The following is an 18,728-nucleotide window of genomic DNA, read 5'->3' on the forward strand; positions in this document are numbered from 1 at the left end:
GTTTGCACCTCTGTGGAAGCAGTGCGTCACAGGAGGGAAATATACATGCTCCCCAAAACAAGAGGTGCTTTCCACTTCAGTATTCCAGATCCTCAACACATTTGCAAATCGCGAGGGTCACCATACAGGTCAAAAGTCTGCACGCAAACCACGGACCGAAGCACGCGGCTCAAGGATGCGGAGCTTTATCTGTTATCCGTTATTACCCAGGTATCCAAGCTTAGGCTGCATCCCAACGGCCGATTTCCAACAACTACTTCTGCGCACGCGCATATCATCTCCTTCACCCCTCCACTTTTGTCTCAGGATGCTTTTCTCACCGGATTTGGCCCGCGGGCTGTCCCGTAGAAGGAGGTGTGGTAGAAATGGAGACGTAGAAAGAATGTGGATTGCGATTGGTTCGCACTTCACTTTCCCGGAACTCAGTGGGCCTCGCGCGAAGGCTGAGGGAGTGTGGCGGGCGGCTCCGGGAGCCGACATGCCTCGGTATGCGCAGCTCGTCATGGGCCCCGCGGGCAGCGGGAAGGTGAGGATCTGAGGGGACAAGGAGAGAAAAGTAGGGGTTCATGGGAGGCGGGAGGTTGGGTCCTGAGGGAGCGAGGCGGCGGGTATGTGTATTGGGAACCCTGAGACCCCACGCAACTCATTTATGCTGTCTGGCTTCATGTTTTTTGTTGTTGTTTTGAAAGGGAAATAATGGTAGTTGTTAATATTTATTGGATACTTAAGCCCCAGGCAGTAGATTAAACGCCTTGCTGATTTCTACAACAACCCTGTGAGAGAGATCTCATTCTCATTTTGCAGACGACGAGACACAGAAAGGTTAAGTTCTTTGCCCAGCAAAAAAATTTAAATCCAGTTTTGTCTAAACTCCAGAATCCGGCCCTGTTTCGCTCCCAGGAGGGTAAAGTGGGGTCTCGTTAATTACTGTTTCTCAGAACTTGGAACATGGACTTTTGGTATTTAAGGTGCTTTTAGGTGGTACATGGACCCAACATTAAGGAGCATCAGATCATGTATTGAGGAAATTGTTGCCTTTTCATTTCTCTTTCAGTTCTTCGCATTTAGGAGAAATTGTGCTCGGTGCTAGTGTGTATCTTCAGCACTTATTTAATCCTCAGGTCTTTTCAGAGAGCAGTTCTTAGTCTCAGAGCTTTTAATAGGCACTTGTATTTAGCTAAAATTAAGAACATTTAAAAGTTTTATATAATTTTATGTCTAACTTCACGTTATGTCAAATATAACTGGTTTTCAGTTTACAGTAGGGATAAAATTTTTTCTTGTAAACAAATATTAAGGAAATGTTAGGAACATTCAAATACAGTGGGAATGGTGAAGATATGGATCAAATAACAGATGTGTGGGAAACATAGCCAGGCGTGGTGGCTCACGCCTGTAATCCTATCACTTTGGGAGGTGGAGGTGGACGGATCGCCTGAGCCAGGAGTTTGGGACCAGCCTGGGCAATACGGGGAAACTCTTGTCTTTACAAAAAAATGCAAAAATTAGCCAGACCTGGTGGCAGGCACCTGTAGTCCCAGCTTCTTGGGAGGCTGAGGTGGGAGGATTACCTAAACCCAGGAGGTTGAGGCTGTGGTGAGTGGTGATCGTGCCACTGCACTCCAGCCTGAGTGACAGAGGTACTGTCACAAAAAAAGAAAAAGAAAAACTGGGAAACACTAGAGTCTGTGGAGGTGTTGTGTGGCCTTAGTTTTTAACAAACACATTGTTCTAAGCTGTTGAGTTATTCTGAGTAAAAAACATGTACATGTAACTAAGATACGTATGACCTTTAACTTACCCAGAGTCTGGAGTCTTTTGGGGAAGACAAATAATGACCTGTCAATTAAGATACAATGTGATGTGGCCAGGTGTGGTGGCTTAAGCCTGTAATCCTCGCACTTTGGGAGGCTGAGGCCAGCAGATCACTTGAGCCCAGGAGTTCAAGGTCAGCCTGGGCAACATGGTGAAGCCCTGTCTCTACCAAAAATACAAAAATTAGCTGGGTGTGGTGGCCAGAGCCTGTAGTCCCACCTACTCGGGGGGCTAAGGCTGGAGAATCGCTTGAGCCTGGGTCAAAGCAGCAGTGAGCTATATGATGGTGCCACTGCACTCCAGCCTGGGTGACAGAGTGAGACCCTTTGTCAAAAAAAAAAAAAAAAAGATACAGACAGAGACAACAGTATGTGTAAAGGCACTGAGAGGACAGCAAAATGGATTTTTTTTTCTATAGTCTATTTTAATTTTTGGACTGATTGTGTTAAACAAGTATCTTTATAAGCTTTTGATGCCTACTATCAGAAACATTTGTTGAGTATGTTCTTTCTCCCAAGCATGTTTTGGGCCCTGGAGGTTGTGTGGGGAAAAAAACAGGTACACACAAAATCCCTGCCCTGTGGAGCTTATCTTTAAACATAATAAGTCAATTAGAAATAATTATCAAGTATTTATTATGTAGTAGGTATTGTGCTAATCCCTGTGCTTGGGAAACTGAATGACACATCTCTGCCTTTAAACAGAGGATGACACAGACAAGTAGCCTAGAATTTTTTTTTTTTTTTTTTGAGCCGGGAGTCTTGTTCTGTCATCCAGGCTGGAGTGCAGTGGTGTGATCTCAGTTCACTGCGACCTCCGCCTCCTGGGTTCAAGTGATTCTCCTGCCTCAGCCTCCCGAGGATCTGAGATTACAGGCATATGCCACCACGCCCGGCTAATTTTTGTGTATTTAGTAGAGGCGGGGTTTCACCATGTTGGCCAGGCTGGTCTTGAACTCCTGACCTCAGGTGATCTGCCTACCTCGGCCTCCCAAAGTACTGGGATTACAGGCGTAAACCACTGCACCCAGCCCCAGATTTTAACATAGTATGGTAACAACAACATAAGAGATAAAGAATTATCTAAGGCCGGGCGCGGTGGCTCAAGCCTGTAATCCCAGCACTTTGGGAGGCCGAGGCGGGTGGATCACGAGGTCAGGAGATCGAGACTATCCTGGCTAACACGGTGAAACCCCGTCTCTACTAAAAATACAAAAAACTAGCCGGGCGTGGTGGCGGGCGCCTGTAGTCTCAGCTACTTGGGAGGCTGAGGCGGGAGAATGGCGTGAACCCGGGAGGCGGAGCTTGCAGTGAGCCGAGATCACGCCACTGCACTCCAGCCTGGGAGACACAGCGAGACTCCGTCTCAAAAAAAAAAAAAAAAAAAAAGAATTATCTAAACCAAACGTTACAAACTGATAGCCACCTCCAAACTATTTATTGACCTTGGCGTTCCTTCATCTTGGAATGCTCTTCCCCTTAGGATGGCAAGCTCATTATCATATACTCAGATATCCCCTACTCAGAGACATCATCCCTGACCATCCTACCTAAAGGTTTGTTTGGATTGTACAAGTCCTGGTAGAGACACTGTGTTAGGTGTTACACTATGTAACCAGAAGTCTTCCCTTTAAATACCACTTGTCACATGTTAGAGCAGTAAGGAGCCTTAGTGATTATGGAGGACATCCCAGTTAGAGACAAGAAAGTTTAGGGGCAGAGTGGAGAAGTAAATTCCCCAGAGTTACCCATGAGTCTAAGTCAGGTTTGAATCTGCAGCCCAGTCAGATATCTTTTTCCCTTGTTTTCAGTCAGCCTCTTGGTTGGTGAAGGCATAGTTGTGACCTTAGTGGATAGTATTCCAGAGTATGGAAAGTAGCACTACGCTGCCTGTTGCTTTAACCTCTCATGCCTTGTGACATTACAGAGCACCTACTGTGCCACCATGGTCCAGCACTGTGAAGCCCTCAACCGGTCTGTCCAAGTTATAAACCTGGATCCAGCAGCAGAACACTTCAACTACTCCGTGATGGCTGGTAAGTCCTGAGCAGAGGCTTCCCCCACCTTCAGGAACAGTAAGGGCTGTGGAGGCAGTGAGTACTAGCTGCTTAGCACAGAAGCTGAAAAATTACTTTTTATAGTCTGGATCCCTGGTTTTGTGGTAAATAGCATGAGCTTGTCATTTGGTCACATCTGTTCATGGTGATATGTGTGACAGTATCCTTTCTTGGTCTTTGATGTAAGATTTAAACATAAATGGGGCCGGACGCAGTGGCTCATGCCTGTAATCCCAGCACTTTGGGAGGCTGATGCGGGCAGATCATGAGGTCAGGAGTTCGAGACCAGCATGGTGAAACCCTGTCTCTACTAAAAACACAAAAAAATTAGCTGGGCGTGGTGGCGCGTGCCTGTAATCCCAGCTACTCAGGAGAATCGCCTGAACCCAGGAGACGGACGTTGCGGTGAGCCGAGATTGCACCACTGCACTCCAGCCTGGGCAACAGAGCGAGACTCTGTCTCAAAAAAAAAAAGTAAATGAACACTTCCCTCAGCACCGTTTCATTCTGTCCCTTTTGTCCTTAGTCCTGCTGTAGTGAATCATGTGGTATGTTGCTGATCACTGTAAGTCAGGAGCTTGGGTTTGTTTTTTTAAATTCTTTTAATTTGTTCTTTCAAGTGTCTGTTGAACACCTGTTTTATGCCAGACACCAGAGTTATAGCAGAGAATAATATAGACATTATCGCTGCCATCACCAACCTTTAGGAAATAGGCAGTAAACAAAATGATAAACATGTTACAGAATGTGATGACTGCAGACAGGCTCATGAGAAGTGTACTCATTGGGTGAGGTTGCTTTAGCTAGGATTGTTAGGGAGGATGGTGACTCTGAGGAGGGGATCTTTGAGCCTAGACCTGAAGGATGGTAATATGCTCCTCAGACTGAGGAAAAGCCTTCCAAAATGAGGGAACATTTAGATCATTAAATATGCCAAGCTGGGTGCAGGGACATGTGCCTGTAGTCCTAGCTACTTGGGAGGCTGATGTGGAAGGATCACTTGAGCCCAGGAGTTCAAGTCCAGCCTGGGCAATATTGCAAGATCCATCTCTGAAAAATAAAATAAATAAATAAATAGCCTAGAGGTGAGAAAGGATTTGGTGTTCTCCAGGAAAGCCAAGATGTCAGTGAGCTGAAGCGTAATCGCTGAAAGAAAGAAGTAGGTAGAGGCTAACAGGACATGAGAAGATGGGATTTTATCCTGTTGTCAGTGGGGTGCCACTAGAGGGTTTTAAGAAGAGGAAAGGATTGACATTTGATACATGTTTTGGGAGTTTTTTGGTTTTTTTGAGACAGGGTCCAGCTCTGTCGCGCAGGCTGGAGTGCAGTTTCACAACCTTTGCCTCCTGAGCTGAAGCCATCCTCCCACCTCAGCCTCCCAAGTAGCTGGTACTATAGGTGCGTGCCACCATGCCTGGCTAATTTTATAATTTTTTTTTTTTTGTAGAGACAGGGTTTCACCATGCTGCCCAGACTGGTCTCAAACTCCTGAGCTCAAGCAGTCTGCCGGCCTCAGTCTCCCAAAGTGCTGGGATTAGAGGTGTGAGCCACTGCATCCGGCCTTTGTTGTTGTTGTTGTTTTGTTTTGTTTTTGAGACAAGGTCTCACTCTGTCACCTAGGCTGTAGTACAGTAGCCTGATCACAGCTTATTGTAGTCTCAACCTTCTAGACTCAAGCAATCCTCCTACCTCAGTCTCCCAAGTAGCTGGGACTACAGGCACACACTATCATGCCTGGGTAATTTTTGTATTATTTGTAGAGGTGGGGTTTCATCATGTGGCCCAGGCTGGTCTCATTGCCCAGGCTGGTCTCGAACTCCTGGGCTCAAGTGACCCACCAGCTTGACTTCTGAAAGTGCTGGAATAATAGGCATGAGCCACCGCACTTGGCCTGATTTATGTTTTAAAAAATAACTCAGGTGCTTAGATGAAAAATTGACTTTAGTGGGTTGACAGTAGAAGTACAACCTGCATGGCTGGGCACGGTGGCTCATGCCTGTAATCCCAGCATTTTGGGAGGCCGAGGTGGGTGGTCACCTGAGGTCGGGAGTTCGAGACCAGCCTGACCAACATGGAGAAACCCCGTCTCTACCAAAAATACAAAATTAGCTGGGCATGGTGGCACATGCCTGTAATACCAGCTACTCGGGAGGCTGAGGCAAGAGAATCGCTTGAACCCGGGAGGCAGAGGTTCTGGTGAGCCAAGATCGCACCATTGCACTCCAGCCTGGGCAACAAGAGCGAAACTGTCTCAAAATTAAAAAAAGAAGTACAACCTGCACTGTGGCTGTTGTAGTTAGCCAGGTGTACACCAGTACTAGGGTGGTCATGGTGGAGATATAAGGAAACTGACAGATTCAGTATATTTTGCAAGTTGAATTAATAGCATTTTGTGGGGGATTGAACCAAGAAGGCATAGGAAAGTAAGGAATCAAGGGTGACTCTTGCAGCTTTGTTGAGTGTATGATAATCATTTCCTGTGGAGGGAGACAGGTCGTTTTAGGTTTGGGGACGTTCTCTTTGCACTCACTAAGTGCAAAGAGAAACTTTTGATTTCTGTTAATGAGTGAGCAGGTTGCGGAAAGGCAGATTGAAGGGAGAGGGAGAGATGTGAAATGCTTATCTTTGAGGAAAAAAGCATTGGATTACTTTGGAACCATTTGGTTGCAGCAAACGGAAACCACTCTAAGCTAGCTTAGTTAAAAAGAGGACTTAGGATGGGCACTGTGACTCATGCCTGTAATCCCAGCACTTTGGGAGGCCAAGGCAGATGGATGGCTTGAGCCCAGGAGTAAGACCAGCCTGGGCAGCATGGTGAAACCCCATCTCTACAAGAAATATAGAAATTAGCCTGGCATGCCGGCAGGCGCCTGTATTCCCAGCACTCAGGAGGCTGAGGTGGTGGGATCACTTGAGCCTACGAGGTCAAGGTTGCAGTGAGCCATGATTATGCCACTGCGCTCCAGCCTGGGCAGCAGAGTGAGACCCTGTCTAAAAAGAAAGAAAGCCAGATTTATTGTCCCAATTTGGATCAGTTATCTGTTATTTATCGCTGGGGGAGGGGTAGGAAGGTGTTGTCAGTATAAATGTGTCTGTGAATGAAGCTCAATTCTTTGTGAATGGAGAGTGTAGGTTTGAGCACAAAAATAAGTAAAAACCTAAGGTAGAAAATTCTATATACTGATTCCTAAAAATTAGTAAGATAACCATACCAGAATTTTTTAAGCCTCTCCTGTTGGTGATTTTTTTTTTTTTTTTCCCTGAGGCAGAGTCTGTCTCTGCTGCCCAGGCTGGAGTGCAGTGGCACCATGACATCTCACTGCAACCTCTGCCTCCTGGGTTCAAGTAATTCTCCTGCCTCAGCCTCTCGAGCAGCTGGGATTACAGGCACGTGCCAGCACACCTGACTAATTTTTCTATTTTTGTTTGTTTTTGTTTTTGTTTGAGATGGAGTCTTGCTCTGTCGCCTGGGCTTGAGTGCAATGGCGTGATCTTGGCTCACTGCAACCTCCGCCTCCTGGGTTCAAGTAATTCTCCTGCCTCAGCCTCCGGAGTAGCTAGAACTACAGGCATGCACCACCACGCCTGGCTAATTTTTGTATTTTTAGTAGAGATGGGGCTTCACCATATTGGCCAGGCTGGTCTCGAACTCCTGATCTCATGATTCCCTCACCTTGGCCTCCCAAAGTGCTAGAATTACATGCGTGAGCCACCACACCCAGCCTAATTTGTATATTTTTAGTAGAGACAGGTTTCAGCATGTTGGCCAGGCTGGTCTTGAACTCCTGACCTCAAGTGATCCACCTGCCTCACCCTCCGAAAGTGCTGGGATTACAGGCATGAGTCACTGCACCAAGCTCCTGTTAGTGATTTTGATACATTATCTCATAGTTCTCATCCTTCTACCCCAGGATAAAGAAAGTGAGGCTCAGGGAGGTGAAATAGTTACCTTAGTGTTACTTTGGGAGGCCGAGGCGGGCGGATCACAAGGTCAGGAGATTGAGACCATCCTGGCTAACACCGTGAAACCCCGTCTCTACTAAAAAAAAATACAAAAAACTAGCCGGGTGTGGTGGTGGGCGCCTGTAGTCCCAGCTACTCGGGAGGCTGAGGCAGGAGAATGGCGTGAACCCGGGGGGCGGAGCTTGCAGTGAGCCGAGATCGCGCCACTGCACTCCAGCCTGGGGCACAGAGCAAGACTCCGTCTCAAAAAAAAAAAAAAAGAAATGGTAATCAGTTTTCTTTTTTTCGTTTTGTACTTTTTAGGAATAGGTAATACATATTCACATGGTTCATAACGTAAAAGTACTAAAGAGTAAGTATACAGGAAAACATCTTCCTCTCAGCTCTGCGTCCCAGCAATCAGCTCCCCTTCCTGGGAGCAGCCAGTGTTACCGGTTTCTGGTGTGTTCTTTCATAGCCTGTGCACATAAAATTCAAGATGTATATGTATTATGTCTATGTAGTGAATTTTTGTCTTTTATTAACACCAATGATAGCATTCTTACACAGTTCTGTACCTTGCATTTTTCATTGAACAATATGCCTAGGAGGTTGTATTATTGTTAATACTTAAAGAGATTTTCCCCATTTATGACTGTGTAGTATTCCATTGTCTGGCTGAACAATAATTTATTTGCTAATTTCTCTATTGATGGACACTGCTACAGTGAAAAGCCATGTACATAAATAATTTCCTGCATATGAGTTTTTTATGTAATTATTAACTTTTATGTTCTATTTCTAGTAAGGATAACAATTTTTGAAGGGACATATGTATTCTGGGCCCTATTTGTCCTTTTCAGACATCCGGGAACTGATCGAGGTGGATGATGTAATGGAGGATGATTCTCTGCGATTTGGTCCCAATGGAGGATTGGTATTTTGCATGGAGTACTTTGCCAATAACTTTGACTGGCTGGAGAACTGTCTTGGCCATGTAGAGGACGACTATATACTTTTTGATTGTCCAGGTGAATCAACAATTTGAATGCTTTCCTTAAAGTCTTGATAGTTCCATCCTTAATAGGAGAAGGGAGAGTGAGCATTTGTAGCTCTAAACTATACTGCAGTAGAGTACCAAGCTATTCTTATTCAATGGCTGTGACTTATTAAGTCTATCTATTGAGGCCGGGTGCAGTGGCTCATGCTTGTAATCCCAGCACTTTGGGAGGCCGAGGTGGGTGGATCACGAAGTCAGGAGATCGAGACCATCCTGGCTAACATGGTGAAACCCATCTCTACTAAAAATACAAAAAATTAGCTGGGCGTGGTGGCGGGCGCCTGTAGTCCCAGCTACTCGGGAGGCTGAGGCAGGAGAATGGCATGAACCCAGGAGGTGGAGCTTGCAGTGAGCCAAAATCGCATCACTACATTCCAGCCTGGGCAACAGAGTGAGACTCTGACTCAAAAGCAAACAAAAAAAGTATATCTATTGAGTGCTTGATTTGTACACTGGGAATACCATAGAGCACAGATAGCCATGGTCTCTGGCCTCATGGAGCTCACAGTTTGGCAGAACTCAAGACAGTACAAAGAAATAGCGTCCAAATGATTATTTAATATTCAGTTGTCATTGAGTATTCCACAGGAATAGTACAGATGATCACACAGATAATGGCGGTTAGAGAGGCATCTGATGCGGCCTTTCAGCTGGGCTGGAGGCTGAGGAAAGCAGAGGGCACAGCCTGCTGAACACCTCCCAGGAAGGAACAATGCTGTTTTAAGGCACTGAAAAGGCCGATGTGGCTGGAGCATAATAAAGAGGCAATTGTCATGAGGTGTGACTGGTAGGAGACAGATAATAGCACATGGCTTCTGAAGCCAAATAGTGAATTTTCTTTCTTTTTTTTCTTTTTTCTTTTCTTTTTTTTTTTTTTTTTTGAGACAGAGTTTCACTCCTGTCACTCAGGCTGGAGTATGATGGCGCCATCTTGGCTCACTCCAGTCTCCACTTCCTGGGTTCAAGTGATTCTCCTGTCTCAGCTTCCCAAGTAGCTGGGATTACAGGTGCCCACCACCACACCCAGCTAATTTTTGTATTTTTAGTAGAGACAGGGTTTCACTATGTTGGCCAGGCTGGTCTCAAACTCCAGACCTTAGGTGATTCACCTGCCTCGGCTTCCCAAATGCTGGGATTACTTGTGTGAGCCACCACGCCCAGCCCAAATTGTGAATTTTCAACTTGAGCCTGACCTGGCTTTGACCATTTATGTCCCTCACTTTTTTCCCCTTGCTTTTTTTTTTTTTGAGACGGAGTCTCGCTCTGTCGCCCAGGCTGGAGTGCAGTGGCGCGATCTCGGCTCACTGCAAGCTCCGCCTCCTGGGTTTACGCCATTCTCCTGCCTCAGCCTCCTGAGTAGCTGGGACTACAGGCGCCCGCCACCGCGCCCGGCTAATTTTTTGTATTTTTAGTAGAGACGGGGTTTCACCGTGGTCTCGATCTCCTGACCTTGTGATCCGCCCGCCTCGGCCTCCCAAAGTGCTGGGATTACAGGCGTGAGCCACCGCGCCCAGCCTTTCCCCTTGCTTTTAATTGACCATACATATACCCACAGAAAAGTATATATGTCATAAGTATACAGCTTGATGAATATTCCCAAACTATAGATATCTTTGTATCACTTATTTATTTATTTTTGTAGAGATATTGTATTGCTCAGGCAGGTCTCAAAGTCCTGGGCTCAAGCTATCCTCCCACTTTAGCCTCCCAAAATGCTGGGATTACAGGTGTGTGAGCCATGGTATCTGGTCAGTAGCACTCACATTGATTGGCAGAAAACTAAAGTGTGAAGAACCTCATGTTCGTTCTTTCTTTTTTCTTTTCTTTTTTTTTTTTTTTTTTTTTTTTTTTTTTTTTTTAAAGACGGAGTCTTACTCTATCGCCCAGGCTGGAGTGCAGTGGCGTGATCTTGGCTCACTGCAGCTGCCTCCTCCCGGGTTTAAGCGATTCTTGTGCCTCAGTATCCCAAGGAGTAGCTGGGACCACAGGCACGCACCACCACGCCTGGCTAATTTTTTTGTATTTTTAGTAGAGACAGGGTTTCACTATGTTGGCCAGACTGGTCTTGAACTCCTGGCCCCAAGTGATCCACTCACCACAGCTGGGATTACAGGCATGAGCCACCCTGCCCAACCAGAGAACCTCATTTTCTACATAAAACTTAATAGGGAGTCCTATGGTGGCAGTACCTTAGGTTTTATGATTGCTTTGAGAAGCTGTGGGCCCCTTAAAAATGTGTTGGCTTTTATTTTTATCCATCTTATGGGGAAAATTTGTTTCCTCTAACTTGATGATTTAACATATTTGCTGTTTCTAAAATTCTTGCAATACTCTTCATGTAGGTCAGATTGAGTTGTACACTCACCTGCCTGTGATGAAACAACTGGTCCAGCAGCTCGAGCAGTGGGAGTTCCGAGTCTGTGGAGTTTTTCTTGTTGATTCTCAGTTCATGGTGGAGTCATTCAAGGTCTGAAGCTAAATCTCTTACGGATTTCTTTTTTTTTTTTTTTTTTTTTTGAGACAGAGTCTTACTCTGTTGCCCAGGCTGGAGCACAGTGGCGTGATCTCAACTCACTGCAACCTCTGCCTCCCGGTTCAAGTGATTCTTGTGCCTCAGCCTCCTGAATAGCTGGAATTATAGGTGCGTGCCACCATGCCTGGCTAATTTTTGTATTTTTAGTAGAGACGGGGTTTTACCATGTTGGCCAGGCTAGTCTCAAACTCCTGACCTCAAACATCAAGTGATCTACCTGCCTTGGCCTCCCAAAGTCTCTTATAGATTTTTAAACTATGAGTACAAGCAGATGACAATTCCCTTTAATTATTGTGTGATTCTGAACATTTCACAAATGATTCCAGAGTTACTTAGTATCCCTTTTGTTATTAAATTATTATAATATGTTGTAAATCAAAAATAGTAAATTATTATATCATAAAGATTTAAGAGGAACTGCTTACCAAGAAAAAACTGAGGTTGTTGGGCAAAGTGGCTCACACCTATAATCTCAGCACTTTGGGAGGCCAAGGCAGGAGGATTGCTTGAGCCCAGGAGTTCCAGACCTGCTTGGGCAACAGAGTGAGACCCTGTCTCTACAACAAATACAAAAATTAGCTAGGCATTGTGGCACGTGCCTGTAGTGCCAGCTACTTGGGAAGCTGAAGTGGGAGGATTGCTTGAGTACAGGAAGCAGAGGTTGCAGTGAGTCGAGATCGCCAAGATCGCACCATTGCACACCAGCCTGAGTGACAGAGTGAGACTCTGTCTCTAAAGAAAAGGGGGGGGGAGTAGCGGGAGAGAAAAAACTGAAGCAGATGGCTATTTTATAAAAGTCTATTTTTAATTTTCTGAGGACCTTTTGACCAGTTTATGAACTACCTAGATCAAATTTTTTATTAATAGCTCTTAAGGAATAGTAGATGGGAAAGGAAATTAAAATGCTGTCTAAATTGAGATTTGTGATCACTGTATGTTATCTATATCTTCCCTCACCTTTGGGAACCAAGGGTCAAGCATCTGATTAGGGAACATTTTTTTTTTTCTATATGGCTAGCATTTCTTTTAATAAAATAATAATTTTGCCTTTTCCACATGTTCTGAACTAGCATTTCTTTTTTTTTTGAGACCGAGTTTCGCTCTTGTTGCCCAGGCTGGAGTGTGGTGGTGCGATCTTGGCTCACTGGAACCTCCGCCTCCTGGGTTCAAGTGATTCTCCTGCCTCAGACTCCCAAGTAGCTGGGATTACAGGCACGTGCCACCACGCCCGGCTAATTTTGTATTGTTAGTAGAGACAAGGTTTCACCATGTTGGCTAGGCTGGTCTTGAACTCCTGACCTCAGGTGATCTGCCCACCTTGGCCTCCCAAAGTGCTGGATTACAGGTGTGAGCCACCATGCCCAGCCTGCATTTCTTTTATTTAGGCCAGTTCTGTTCCAGTGAGGAATAGAAGACTCTTTATGCAAAGGCCAGGTAACTTTGTTGGCAACAGTCAGTTCATCTTCCCTTTTCTGTTTCCTCCTTCAGTTTATTTCTGGCATCTTGGCAGCCCTAAGTGCCATGATCTCTCTAGAAATTCCACAAGTCAACATCATGACAAAAATGGATCTGCTGAGTAAAAAAGCGAAAAAGGAAATTGAGAAGTGAGTTCACTCTTCTTCCATTATCAGATCTCAATTGCAGAGATGAACCTTCTGTTTTATTTAGACGGGAAGTTTGGTTGGTTTATAAACCTAGTCTCCTGAATTCATCAGTCTTTCTCTCTTTTAAAGGTTTTTAGATCCAGACATGTATTCTTTATTAGAAGATTCTACAAGTGACTTAAGAAGCAAAAAATTCAAGAAAATGACTAAAGCTATATGTGGACTGGTAAGCTTTTAAAGTTTGGATTTTTTGGCCAGGTGCAGTGACTCATGCCTGTAATCCTAGCACTTTGGCAGACCAAGGCGGGAAGATTGAGTCCAAGAGTTCAAGACCAGCGTGGGCAACAACTCTGTCACTAAAAACAATTTTTAAATTAGGCCAGGCGCAGTGGCTCACACCTGTAATCCTAGCACTTTGGGAGCCAGGGCAGGCTGATCATTTGAGGTTAAGAGTGCGAGACCAAGCCTGGCCAACATGGTGAAACCCTGTCTCTACTAAAAATACAAAAAAAAAAATTAGCTGGACATGGTGGTGTGCACTTGTAATCCCAGTACTCGGGAGCCTGAGGCAGAAGAATCAGTTGAACCTGGTGGTGGAGGTTGCATGAGTGGAGATCACGCTACTGCAGTCCAGCCTGGGCAACAGAGTAAGACTTTGTTTCAAAAAAAAAAAAAAAAATTAGGCCAGGTGCAGTGATTTATGCCTGTAATCCCAGTTCTTTGGGAGGCTGAGGTGGGTGGATCACCTGAGGTCAGGAGTTCGAGACCAGCCTGGCCAACATGGTGAAACCCCGTCTCTACTAAAAAATTCAAAAATTAGCCAGGCATGGTGGCGCATGCCTGTAATCCTAGCTATTTGGGAGGCTGAGGCAGGAGAGTTGCTGGAACACATAAGGTGGAGGTTGCAGTGAGCCGAGATAGTGCCATTGCACTCCAGCCCAGTCCAACAACAGCAAGACTCAAAAAAAAAAAAACAAAAAAGCCAGGCATGATGCTGCACGCCTGTAGTTCCACTCTGGAGGCTGAGGTGGGAGGATCCCTTGAGCCTGGGAGGTCAAGGCTGTAGTGAGCCATGATCATGCCACTGTGTTCCAGCCTGGGTGGCAGAGAGACCCCATTTCAAAAAAACAAAAAGGGGGCCAGGCGCGCAGTGGCTCACACCTATAATCCCAGCGCTTTGGGAGGCCAAGGTGGGTGGATCACTTGAGATCAGGAGTTCAAGACCAGGCTGACCAACATGGTGAAACACCGTCTCTACTAAAAATACAAAATTAGCCTGGCATGGTGGCACACGCCTGTAATCCCAGCTACTTGGGAGGCTGAGGCAGGAGAATTGCTTGAACCTGGGAGGCGGAGGTTGAGCAACAAGAAAAAAACTCTGTCTCCAAAAAAAAAAAAAAAAAAAAAAGATTAAAAAAAAAAGTTGAAGTTTTTTGGGTTTTTTTCCTAAACACCTGGTCAAATGTTTGCCTGTGTCCAGTCATTTGCCGCCTTTATAAAAAGCACAGTTCATCCCTATTTTCTGCAAAGTGGAGGAAGGAAAAGGGCTGTGGGCTGGTTAGTCAGCAGTTTAATTTAGAAGTAGTTATTGGTAGTGGCCAATAAATTAACTAACATCTCATTATTTCTAGCCATTTGGAGAGTTCAGGACTGTTTGTGCTCCTGTGAAATTTCCAGTGGTTGTTGAATTCAGATAAATAGCCGTGAAACAGTGTCTAGTTAAAGTAATAAGCTAACAAGTGTTCTAGCCAATCAGAAGTCAGAAAAATCAATGATTTACTCTCTGTGTCTAGCTATCCCTCCTCCTCCTCTTCCCCTAAATATATCAGTGTTTTTATTCAGAAGTATAAATGGTTATAAAACTCAAATATAAGTTGAAAATTATGTATTTTGCACAACTTCAGAATGAACTTTTCTTGAAATCTGCAACTTGTAGATTGATGACTACAGCATGGTTCGATTTTTGCCTTACGATCAGTCAGATGAAGAAAGCATGAACATTGTATTGCAGCATATTGATTTTGCCATTCAATATGGAGAAGACCTAGAATTTAAAGAACCAAAGGTAATTTCTGATTTGGGGTGTTTGTTAGCTTTTGATAAAAATATTTACCGGCCGGGCGCGGTGGCTCAAGCCTGTAATCCCAGCACTTTGGGAGGCCGAGACAGGCGGATCACGAGGTCAGGAGATCGAGACCATTCTGGCTAACACAGTGAAACCCCGTCTCTACTAAAAAATACAAAAAACTAGCCGGGCGAGGTGGCGGGCGCCTGTAGTCCCAGCTACTTGGGAGGCTGAGGCAGGAGAATGGCGTAAACCCGGGAGGCGGAGCTTGCAGTGAGCTGAGATCCGGCCACTGCACTCCAGCCCGGGCGACAGAGCGAGACTCCGTCTCAAAAAAAAAAAAAAAAAAAAAAAAAAATTTGCCAGCACAGGCCGGGCGCGGTGGCTCAAGCCTGTAATCCCAGCACTTTGGGAGGCCGAGACGGGTGGATCACAAGGTCAAGAGATCAAGACCATCCTGGCTAACACGGTGAAACCCCGTCTCTACTAAAAAAATACAAAAAAATTAGCCGGGCGAGGTGGCGGGCGCCTGTAGTCCCAGCTACTCGGGAGGCTGAGGCAGGAGAATTGCGGGAACCCGGGAGGCGGAGCTTGCAGTGAGCCGAGATTGCGCCACTGCACTCCAGCCCGGGCGACAGAGCGAGACTCCGTCTCAAAAAAAAAAAAAAAAAAAAATTTGCCAGCACTCACTGGACTCTTGCATAATCCAGGAGACTCCTTAAATTAGTTTTTTGTCTTACTGATGGCAGTTAACTGGGCTTTTCTGGGTGATCTCTGAAATTAACACTGTGCTCCACAAGCTGTATCACTTTTACTCTATTTTTGTTGAGGCAGTATGATGAAGCTTCTGTGTATTCAGAGCTTGGGTGTATGTGCAAAGAGGAGGCGAAATTGGGCTGCCCTCACATATGTCATTGAGAAGACTAATGATAGTGTCAGCAAAGCATTTTTTTAAATTTCTTTTATTTTTTATTTTCCTGACCACTAGACTACCAGGGAAGTAAAGCACTATCACAGGAAATTAGCCAAGGATCGTCATGAATGTAAATTCAAATGAGAAATGCTTCTGAGATAGAAGCACATTAATTTACTACATATCTGGGAAAAAAATCTGTCAATCATGCCTTTTCTTACTATTAACAGTTACCTGTAAGCAACACCTGGAGCTGGTGCTGGGTAATTAGTTCCACATAGGGTATTACCTGAAAAATATTTAAACACATACTAGTTTTGACTGAGGGGAAATAAATATATTTTCTATTTTGTGTTTCCATTGTGTCAGGAACGTGAAGATGAGTCTTCCTCTATGTTTGACGAATATTTCCAAGAATGCCAGGATGAATGAAGAGTTTACTAGAAAGTAACCATCTATACATGAAGAGCTTGTGGCCAAACCAGTAGAACATTCTTCTCTTCAAAGGATGCAGTAGTAGAAAGCTACTTATTTTAATGAAAAAAGTAATACCTCATTCTTTATCAGCCACATGCCTGAATCAAGTTTTTAATTTTTCTGAAACTGCTGCTGTTTAAAGTGGAATCTTTTAGTGTTATAACAGCATCACTTCAGATTTTATAAGTCAAAATTGAAATGAATGCACATAGATTTGTATATAATATAAATTAGCACCTGAGCTAAGGTTAAGGCTAAACTTATTTTCACTTTTTGTATTATTTTTGAGATGCAGGAATTACTGTAACAAAATATGTGTGTCCGAAGGGAAAAAGCTACAAGTATATACATAAGACCATTGCTTATCTGAATCTTCCCATTTTCCTGTATTGAAAATGTATATTATTTATATAACTTAAAAAGTAAAAATAACTATGTTTTGAGATATGTATGTATATATATAAAAGAAACAGAAAGGTTTTTAATGATTCTTGGGCCTAGATAACAAGTACAGTGCAGTGTCTAATTTGATTCATTTTAATTAAAGAAGCAAAATGTGGCCCAGCATGGTGGCTCACACCTATAATGCCAGCACTTTGGGAGGCCGAGGCAGGCGGATCACCTGAGGTCAGGAGTTCAAGACCAGCATGGTGAAAGCCTGTCTCTACTAAAAATAACAAAAAAAAATAGCTGGGCATGGTGGCTCCTGCCTATAATTCCAGCTATTTGAGAGGCTGAAGTGGGAGAATCCCTTGAATCCAGAAGGTGGAGCTTGCAGTGAGCCAGGATTGCACCATTGCACTCCAGCCTGGGCAACAGTGAGACACCATCTCAAAAAAAAATGTGAGGACCTGTAGGTGTCAGTGGTAGCTTATGCCTGGGGGGCCAGGCTAGAGGGAAGGGTCGGGTGTCTACACCATGGTCCAGTCAGGGAGGAGCATGATGAGTGGGCAACATTGGGATATGCTGGGCTTCCTGGGGACTTTCCTGTGGCCCTTAGAGGATAGAGAGTGTGGAAACAGTCTGATCTCCCAGGGTTGCTAATTCTTAGAAACTTTATTGTCACATGGGAGGGGAAGAAAGGAGAGGCAGCTTTTCAGTTGCCCTCTTGGTCCTCCCTGGTTTAGCTTCTAGAGAGTATGGTATGTGCCTGTGGAGAAAAAGTGAAGGACCCGATTCCAGTGCCTTCCCCACTGGACACTAGGGTTTCAAAGATGAATCTGACAATTCCAGTCCTCGAGGATTTCACTGTCTCATAGGCAGGGCTGACATGATTCTTTACACAAATTTACTGAAGTTCTATGGATGCCAGGTACTGGGGATAGAACAGGGACTCACAGTGCAGGCAGCGCTTTGCTCACGTGGGGCTGTCATGCTGGGCTGTGAGACTGAACCTCGGAGAGAGGATGGAAAGAACAGAAAGCAGAAAAGAAATGGAGAGTGACTATGGGGCTACTTTGGGCTCTTTGTCAAAAAAGACCTTGCCTAAAAGGTGCTATTTGCCCAGTCACCTGAATGCGAAATCAGATGTGGGAACATGGGGCTCTATTCCAGGCTGCGAACTGGCAGAAGAAATGGCTCTCAGGTAGCAATGAACTTGACTTTTAACGTAAGTTTTCTAGTAATAAATAGGTTAAAAACTCCTGGGCTTTCGGTATGCTCCAAGCATGTAAGTTCTAAGCATTTTACATGTAATTCATTTCATCGTCACAAAATTATGAGGTAAATATTGTTACTACCATTTTCAGGTGAGGAACTGAAGTACAGAGGCAAGTTAACTTGCTCAAAATTATAGAGCTAGTATGTATTGAAGCTGCGATTCAGATTCCAGTGCCCTTCAGTTTCTCCATTTTTAGATGCAGTGCATTGGGTTCATTCATTTACTCAAATACTGATGTTTCCTACATACCATCACTGTTACAGGCGCCAGGGGACAAAACGGGCGAAGTGCTGTCTGGCATTTACAAGGATAGGGAGACAAGCACTAAGAGTAAACTAAATACAAGAATCATAAGAACTAAGGGAAAAAGCGGGAGAGAAGGATAAGGCATGGGGCTGGAGTCGGGTGAATTGAAAACAGAATGACCAGAGGCGGCTTCACAGGAAAGGTGTTTTGTTTGTTTGTTTAAGATAGAGTCACACTCTCACCCAGGCTAGAGTGCAGCGGCACGATCTTGGCTCACCGCAAACTCCGCCTCCCAGGTTCAAGCGATTATTCTGCCTCAGCCTCCCGAGTAGCTGGGATGCTACCACGCCCAGCTAA

General features: G+C 44.8%; 1 protein-coding gene across 2 annotated transcripts; it reads left to right on the forward strand.

Moving 5' to 3' along the window:
* The first annotated feature begins 7 nt into the window (after positions 1-7).
* Positions 8-16,908, forward strand: LOC105493422 (GPN-loop GTPase 3). Of its 2 annotated transcripts, none has more exons than XM_011761043.3 (8): positions 8-210; positions 3,742-3,850; positions 8,677-8,844; positions 11,216-11,340; positions 12,895-13,010; positions 13,140-13,236; positions 14,947-15,075; positions 16,358-16,908. In XM_011761043.3, the coding sequence occupies exons 1-8, from the start codon at positions 46-48 to the stop codon at positions 16,418-16,420; spliced, it is 972 nt and encodes a 323-aa protein (XP_011759345.1). In that variant the 5' UTR covers positions 8-45; the 3' UTR covers positions 16,421-16,908. The 2 variants fall into 2 exon arrangements, with proteins under 2 accessions (XP_011759345.1, XP_011759344.2); XM_011761042.2 differs by lacking the exon at positions 8-210 and adding an exon at positions 307-526.
* Positions 16,909-18,728: the final 1,820 nt, after the last annotated feature.

Source organism: Macaca nemestrina, chromosome 10 (genome assembly GCF_043159975.1).
Source record: "Macaca nemestrina isolate mMacNem1 chromosome 10, mMacNem.hap1, whole genome shotgun sequence".
NCBI lineage: Eukaryota > Metazoa > Chordata > Mammalia > Primates > Cercopithecidae > Macaca > Macaca nemestrina.